At 33.0% G+C, this 9,383-nt stretch overlaps 1 protein-coding gene across 1 annotated transcript; it reads left to right on the top strand.

The window, feature by feature from the left end:
* The first annotated feature begins 7,857 nt into the window (after positions 1-7,857).
* LOC114332324 (SOX domain-containing protein dichaete-like) lies at positions 7,858-8,848 on the top strand. Its single transcript, XM_028282109.2, has one exon. It carries the CDS (start codon positions 7,913-7,915, stop codon positions 8,606-8,608), a length of 696 nt encoding a protein of 231 aa, XP_028137910.1. The 5' UTR covers positions 7,858-7,912; the 3' UTR covers positions 8,609-8,848.
* Positions 8,849-9,383: the final 535 nt, after the last annotated feature.

Below are 9,383 nucleotides of genomic sequence, written 5' to 3'. Positions count from 1 at the left end.
GAATAGAAAATAAAACAAGAAATATGGCCATGATGAAACGTGATATTCTATAGTATTGTTACAAAACTGACTCTTCTATGATCTTTTAGGTACTAATGTTTAGTTTTAGTGGACTGTATTTATTTTTAATATCTTACTTCTAAACAAATGAAAAACACTGAATTTATATCCTTTATTTTACAAACTACGATATATAATTTATTTATTACACTAAATCTACTAATTTATCTAATTACAAATTCAAAAATACTGCCCCCGTTACATATCAAAGTACACCGACGGTTTCAAATTCACAACTAACTGCTAAGGGACCGTTTAAGTAATACGTAAAGCAGGTTGGGGGGGGGGGGGGGTCAAAAATCTTCAAAAATTGCGTTACGCAATAGTTAAACTCCCATAAGAGTGCGATACGTAGGGGCGGGTTGGGGTGGGTTAAAAACCCAAAAATCGAGTTACGTAATACTTGAACGCTCCCTAATTACAAAATCCCTCTTATTTATACAATGCTTAATCATCTCGAATACAAAGAATTATCCAGAATAAACGAGTATTTATATAATAACTTAAAACACGTAAAATCGAATTTACTATATTTACAATATATATTTACAATAACAAAAGAACATTTATTAGAAAAAGGTATGTAAACAACTCGATCAAGATCTTTCGTTAAATTAGGGTCCCTCATAAATCATTGTATAAAAAGGTTACTTGGTAAACATCTTCAGCGTCTGTTAGACCGGGAGCTGAAAACAGTCGGGTGACATAATTATGTCACAGTATATTGTGTAACAAGTGCAGAAAGGTACTAATTTCTCACGTGTTTGAAAAGTTGCGGTACGAGCGCAAGCGAGTGCTGCAATTCAAGCGAGTGAGAAATTACTTTTGTGCACGTGTTACACACTATACTTTTTCTACAACCACAGTTTTTGCTAAAGATAAAAATTACAACTTCCAAAGGAAGATATATAAGAATAAATTATAAGTATTTAATTAATACTTATCAATTTAAATATTTTTATAAATCCTTTTATATATCCCTAATAAGTATATCTTTTACCTAAAAAAATTACGCAGAAATCAGTTAAGAAATTAATGCGCTGCCTTAATTTGTTTGAATTTAAACTGTTTTAAATATTTATTATAAAATAATGTTACATTTGACATATTTATACATTCACAGATTTCCACCATACCTACTTCATTCGACGTATCTTACTGAGGTGGCGAAATCTTATTGGTTAATTGATAATTATTATAAAATGTTTATTAAGAATGAAATTGTGAAATAAAACACTTATAATTTAATTTCTATTCGATAATTAAGTATAATAATTGTCTTACAGGTTATATTTGTCTACACTTTAAGATGAGCTACCTAGTCATTTGTAAAATACCAAATTAAAGTTCAAAAATAATGTGTTAAAGTAGCGAATTTTGCAGATTTCTCGGACATGAGTTTTTTTATTTGTAAATGGCTTTGGCATAAACCAATTAGCCAGACTTATTTTTTATTTTTAAAATATAAAAAGACGGACATGAGTTAAATCGGTTATTTTTTGAAAAGCACTATCAAATCTAATATCTTAAATAAAACCATTTCATCAAAACATGTAATAATTATATTTATGAATTTATTGTGGAAGGTAACGGTACTGTGCAGAAAAGAACTTTCCGGCACAGTCTTATACTGTGAGAAACATAAAAGTTAACATAAAACTGTGCAGAAAAGTGCATTTTGAATAGTGGCTGTAGAAAAATATTTGGCAATGCTCCGACGTCAGAAATCTTGACTACCGTAAGCATATTATTGTAGTAAAAATAGTACAGGTGGCGCTAGTAGTACTGAATATAATAAAAACAACTAAACGGCGGTTTTATGAAAATTGTGAGAAAAATGTTAGGGGACCATTTACCAGACTTTCCCCTATACCTACATATATGTTGCAATAATATGAAATATATCGAAAGGCTCCTAGGCTTTAGATGGATAATCGACAGGCACGTAGCCAAGGGAGGGGTCCATGGGGTCCGGACCCCTCCCAAAACTGTCTCGGCTTTGGTACCAAGGCAGCAAGTTTCTCCCCAAGTCATTATTATTTTTTTGAAAAGTGAACGAAATTATTATTATTTTTTACTAGGATTATTTCTATTTTTATTATTCAGTGTACGGATGAATTTATATCCAATTTAAACATCAGATTTACCAAAAACGAAAGTATTCTATCAGCATTTCAAATTCTTTTACCTTTTACTTTTTATAGAAGACCAGGTGTATCTACTCTTTTCTATGGTATTCGTATATTTCGTTAGTAGTCACTAACATCGCCAGAGAGACGCTAAAATGATATTAAAGATACAATGGTGAAATTAGGTATTAAAAACAACTTACTAGGGTGAGATTGTCGTCATATATTTAGATGTTTAAGTTGTCTTTAATACCTAATTTCACCATTGTAGCTTTAATATCATTTTAGCGTCCCTGATAAAATTAGTGACTACTAACAAAATATAGGATTCCGTTCTACATTCCGATTCCGATTCCGTACATTCTATCTTCCACTTAGTAAAAGTAATTTGAAAAATTTTAAAAATGTAAGTTTTACATGGTTAAAATATTTTAAATTTAGAAATATTTGTCCGCAGATTGCTCGTTTACACTGTACACAAAAATTTGTTGTCTAGGGTCGTTTAAACACAGCGATAAATCAAACAACTTATCAAGGTCAATCGAGTTGTTGCAACTTATCATTGTGTGTAAACGGTGCATCGCACAACTTATCAAAGTTGGAGTTGGGTTAAAGGTGGTATCGCATTGAATCGCAGCGTCTAAACAGCGTTTCAACTTGTCATCACAACTAGTTGCTGTGACTTATCGTTGTGTTTAAACGTAGACGGCTAGGGCATACGTAGCATACTGTCCGTTTTCTTTCGATAGGATTATTCGGTTGAGAAACTGATTATATATTTAGGATTTCGTTTATGTCCTGTCGAATATTGCACCGTAAATTTAATATGCTTAATCTTTTGCGCATCTATGACTCAGCAAGGCTTTTGCCCAAATCAAACATAAACTGAGAGTGAAAAACTGGCTTTCTATTTGTTTTGCGCGAATTATGGAAATATGTCACATATGATTGATAGTACTTCTACTTATGTTTATTATCCCTTAAAAACACACAGAATCCATGGTAATGTTACGGTTGCTACCATGGACCGATTTTGTCAATTCTTTCACATAAAAATTTGTAAGAGGTAATCCTCCGGTATCGAAGTTTTTGCCAAGATAGGGACTGGCATCAATCATATATTTGGAGAATGAATCGCAAAGCATAGCAATCTTTATGCTTGTACATAGACGGCTTATGTTACTATCGTTAACACTAAAGCGTCGTAATATTTACGACAGGATACCTAATTCACACACTTCTGCACAAAATTTAACTGATGTTTATACACCAACGTTACTCTAGTACTAAAGAACTCTGGAATTCTAGTTCTTGGGATTTTCCGTTGCTCAGAAATTTCGCAGAAAGAGTATTAGTATTCTAGGGTTAAAATAGTTTTTTTCAAATTTTGCGTATGGATCTAAAATTTATTCTGAATATTTTTTCAATACATTACCGCCCAATCGAACGAAAAATTTTAGTTGTGTTTGGACCCCCCTCAAGCACATTTCCTGGCTACGTGCCTGATAATGGATACATTATTCGATTTACAAAACCAGTGAAAACTATAGATTTCCAAATATTCTACATACAAATTTTAGCATTCTCGTTTATACGATAGTTTAGTTTTTCCTGTTTCTAGACGCACACGACTTCCTTATAGTTTGTTAAATGCGAAGGTTTATTAAATCTTCTTTATTGAAAACTGTACTGTTATTGCATAGGCACGACTGTTTACAATAATCTCGACCTGTACAAAACAAAAGGCCATTGTAACCGTTATAGATGACAATAGTTAGGGTCACGTTGACCCTTGTCTATGCTCACCCAACCGTTCGCTCTGGTCTGCATCACCTTGTATAAAGCGTCGTTCAAACACAACGACAAGTCACAGCAACTAGTTGTGATGACAAGTTGAAACGCTGTTTAGACGCTGCGATTCAATGCGATACCACCTTCAACCCAACTCCAACTTTGATAAGTTGTGCGATGCACACACAATGATAAGTTGCAACAACTCGATTGACCTTGATAAGTTGTTTGATTTATCGCTGTGTTTAAACGATCCTTAACGCGACAAAGGGCACCATGGAAAATTTGTCTCACATAAAATATGGGACTACATTAGCTCTACACACTAACTATCCATTTAATAAATACATTAGGACTACACTACAAAACAAGTTGTTTGAAATTAAACTGAGAAAAATATTTAATTATAATGTTAGAACCTTATAGTAGGAGAGCATTGGATGCTAAATTTGCAGTTACTAAAGAGTCATGGGGGCCTATGGGTTTGTGAAGATTAGGTCCTAAAACCAAAAAAAGTTAAGTTTAAGTCTTTCATTTTAGTAGGAATTTTCTATTTTTTAATTTAATTTTCCATTTCTAAAAATCGTTTTTTTTATAGCGCCATCTATCCATAATTCTTAAAAAATGTGTCCCTGACTCACGCCCCTGTATTAAGAGTCCATATATGGTAGGGGTACATTTACAGGGTACAAGGTTTATCCCCGTGTGATTTTCTGACGCGCTCGAGTAACTGCAAAAATCCCCACTTGGGCTAACTACCTTTATAAAAAAATTTATATAAAAACTCTTATAAGTTTTGTCGGATATGTTTAAGACCCTAAAAGTATTTTATTAGAATTTAAAAAGAAAAGTACCTACCTACATCTTCTTGAAAATGACTTTTGCTATATTACATAAATATTTTTTTACAGGTGAAGAGCATTGGCAACAAATATGAGTAGGTATTATAATATAAATGTTCAATCACAAAATTAGTCCACTAATTTGTAATCTTGTTTCACCATGTATAATTGTGATACGATATCGATTAATAGCTTAATTAGAGTTTATTTAACTTTCTGCAAACTTAATAAATTGCCAAATAGTGTTATTTCTAGTTGTACCTCCTAGTGTTGCAATCGCTTCCTCTCTTAAATTGTAGTTGTAGGCTTTCAAAGTTCAAAGTTTTTTTTTACTATGCAATAAACAATGAACTTATTGATGATTCGTATATTTTTGGTGAGATTATAAATTAGCAGTCCGGACTATTTTCAGTCGCAGTCTATTTAGAATAGTTTCCTCATTAACAACTCTAGTGCGTAAGTCATTGTTTGAAGTTACGTCGACAGAGAAAGAGTAATTTTCAGTAGCTATCAATTTAGAGCAGTCTATTCTAAAATTTTGCCTAACCAACAACTATAGTGTAATAATTCAGTAGCTGTCAATAAAACAATTTTTTTTACCCCACGACTTAAGCATTTATTTATCATCGTCGATCGAAAAGAAACGGACACAGGAACAATTCGAAACTTATATTACATCGAACTGTCCAAGAAAAATACAAAAAAAAACCGATTTAATAGTATATTATTCAAAGAGCATGTAATGATAGCTACTACTCACGATGATGAAGTTTGCGACACGAGCCGTAGGCGAGTGTCGTAATTCATCAGAGTGATTAATGGCCATTACATGCGAGTGAAATACTATACTTTTTCTACGAACTTTTTTATTTTAATTAGTAAAAAGATATTATTGTAATAAACCTGCAGAAATAACATGGAAGGAACTAATGTTAAAGAATCTCCTTTGTTGAAAGAAAGAAAGAAAGAAACTACCACATCCTTCAAATTGGAAAAGAGCCAAACAGAAAATGTATCAATTTACTCTTGGGCCGAACACGAAATGAAAAAGTCTTCGAATGAAATAGCCTCTGCAGTATTTGAAGTACTTGAGTGCAGATCTAAATCTGCTTACTTTGAAAGAAAAGACACCTTGAGGCGGGTAGCTGATGGCTTTCCAGGCCAAAACAAGAATTATTAACGATGTGCATTGCTTGGTTGCATCAGACTAAAACTTCAATCACAACTAGTGGAGCTTGTGTTTCCTGTAACCGGTCAATCATATATATGCCTAGTGATAGAATTTTTGGTTGCATAGAACGAAGTGTAAAGAAAAGAGATACAATTGTGCAGCTTGAAAAGTATTATTCAGAGTTTAGTAAACATGGGACAGTCAAACTTTTAGGAAAAGACTGGACCAACCAAGATTGGAAGTCAGAAGCTAAAAACTGTGTTAAAGACCCAACAAATCTTTATTTCAAAATATCGCAAGTTAAAAAGTTAATTTTGACCAAGAAACAAAAGTCAGTACCTAACTGTCAGTGGCGAACAAAACTACAGTTTCCCAATTAATTCAAGTTTGGGTGTCATGAGACCAGGGAAAAAAATTCAGAACCCAACTGAACTTACGCTTGGAGTCAAAGTGAATGCGTTAAAAATTAAAGATGTGCGCGTTTTATTACAAAAACATTATGGTGAAAAATGGACTGAAATGTAAAATGTGAAATGGTATCACGAAGTGATAAACAAAAATGATGCCTGAAAATCCACTTTCTGAATGTGACTGCTTAAATAATGCAGACTGTGATGAAGTCACGGAACTCAACCAAGTTGTAGTGGATTTTTGATTCTGAATTATTGTAAGATTCAGATATTGTCTACCGATCAAGCAGGTATCTAAAGAACTTTTGTTGTTAGTTTATTGATCAGGTTTTTAAATTTTATGGCAAATATTGTATTAGCTCAATAAATTACCTATTACTTAATATTTTTCACACATATTTCAACTTTTTTTATTTTCACCAAAAAAATCTTCAGTATAGGGCAAGCCCTGATGCATTGCTACTGATATTTTACTGCTGACTTAAGATATCAGCGACACCATGCAGCAATATTTTTGGTGACAAAAAAACGATTATCTCCACATGTTGGTTACAAACACGGCCAACTCCATATTTAAACGTTAAATATCCCTTTAACTACAGTAAAAAAGCATAAACATTATTATTCCAAGATGCTCAGGAAATAATTATTAATCAACAAAAAAAATTCAACAGTACCTACCAATTGTGTGGAAGTAGTTTAAACAGTTTTTTACCTATACTGAAAATTTTGCTAAATGGAGTTGGCCATCTTTGAAACCAGGCTACAGATTTGTTCCTCATGCCAAGTGCTCAAGAATTTTTCTGAAGCTCTCTCGAATTGAATGCAAAAGGTTTCATAACGATCCGTGATACTTGAAAAAAGTTAGAAGTTTAGGCGATTTTAGTGCTTTATTTCCTCGCCTACTACTATTCTTTATATATTTTTATGTGTCCTGGGAGTCGGTTTTAACCCCCAAAACCCCCCCCACTTCCTGGGTGCGCCACTGATGTGTATGTGTCTCTGTTTGTATAACTTAGTTACTCAATATAGTTTCCCAAGAAATCCATACAGCAATTATTTTCCATTTGCAGTTCTAAAAAACCATATCCAAACGATCGGTCATGCTTAAGAAATATTATTTACTAACACTAAAAATGTAATTGCTAATGTAATATTAATTCTCTTTAAATAACCATGGAACTATTCAAAACTTTTATTTTCACAAAGCAAACATTTGCAAAACACATAACAATCCTCCCAAGAAAATACTAACAGGTATTTTGAATTGAAAGAATATCATTATCAGAATTTAACAATAAAAAGAGAAAAATCCCACTTTATGTGTGGTTACGTATTGGAGTAGGGGGAAAAGTAACCAATGGTAAAAATTGGGGAGGAGCTTATCGCCTTCTACCGATTCTCTTAACGGGCGCCCCGCCTCAACATATCACAAATACCTTTTGACAACTTGCTGTAACATCAGTCTCATATTTACGTTAGTAGAGTGAACAACGAGTGGTTTTAGTGATGAGTCATATGTACGGTTTTTCAACAGCCCCTCAGATGGCAGACGAATATCAACAATCAGCATCACCGAACAACGAGGGCCATATCAAAAGGCCGATGAACGCTTTCATGGTTTGGTCTCGTATTCAACGAAGAAAAATAGCATTGGACAATCCGAAAATGCACAATTCTGAAATATCTAAACGTTTAGGAGCTGAATGGAAATTACTATCAGAATCAGACAAAAGACCTTTCATCGATGAAGCTAAACGGTTAAGAGCACTTCATATGAAAGAACATCCTGACTATAAATACAGACCAAGGAGGAAACCAAAGGGACCGTTGATGAGTGGAATTAAAGCTCCAATGGGAAGTTTCCCGATGCACCAACTGTATCCGTTTCCACCAATGGACTCACTCAATTCTCCGTACCCATACTTCAATCCAGCCTTCGATATCTCCAGAATGCCTATAAAGTCAGAGGAACAACATATGTCCCAACCTGCTGTAGTGACTACTCTTCATTCCTCCTTGCACAACTCACTGTATTCTTCTTTGTACCAACAACCAAAGTCGTTTGCACCAGCTCCGATGAGCATGTTCTCTTCAATTCCAACCACACCAATGATGTATTCAGCGTCATCGAGTCCCGCTTCCAGTCCAGCGAGCTCAGATCTGGAAATTAGAAGGCCATTACCTGTTTCGGTGATGTATTAGTGATAAAAGACATTTTGTTAAATTTTGTTGAAGTTATAGGACATTTTTTTAACTAATTGTTTAGTTGTTTTTTATTTATGCGTAAATATGTTTCTGTGATTATATATGTATGACGACTGATTTTTGTACATATATTCTGTAGGAAAATATCACTTGCATTGTATTCACACATGGACATTTTTTATAGAGGTTTTAATTTATTCTTATGTATATAGCAAAATAAATCATAGTTATACAATGCGTCTAGTTTTCATTACAGCTTCTTCAACACGTAAGTACACAAATATACCTATTATTTGCTTCTAAAAATATTTGAACTGGATTCACTTGATCATTGTGTTCCGACGGATACTTTTTGCATTTTTGATATTTTTCTTTGAAATTATCTCAGATTATGATTTTCTTTCATTAATGCGTTAATATTTTTGCATTATTAATTTTAAATATCAAGATTTGTAATAAGATAATTCGATAGGTAACACTTTTTCAGTAGAAAAAATTAGAAATTTACTTTGTAACTACTTCAACAAGAACCTTCTTCACTCTCTGGATGCAAAAAACCATTAATTTGTTGTAATAAATACAAATTATATGTTTATATAATATACAAACTATTTCATTTTCATTACTTTTTCAATTGCCAATTTATAGCTGCTTTTAAGAACATCCCTACGATTTTTTAAGTATTTGTTTATTCTGGGTTTTATTTAAAGGTTTGAAAATTATTTTAACATAACTAAAACCAGTTTGAGTAGGAAATCGTCAGTGATGTGAC

Source organism: Diabrotica virgifera, chromosome 4 (genome assembly GCF_917563875.1).
Source record: "Diabrotica virgifera virgifera chromosome 4, PGI_DIABVI_V3a".
In the NCBI taxonomy this organism is placed as follows: Eukaryota; Metazoa; Arthropoda; class Insecta; order Coleoptera; family Chrysomelidae; genus Diabrotica; species Diabrotica virgifera.
This window is presented reverse-complemented; position numbering and strand designations above follow the sequence as displayed.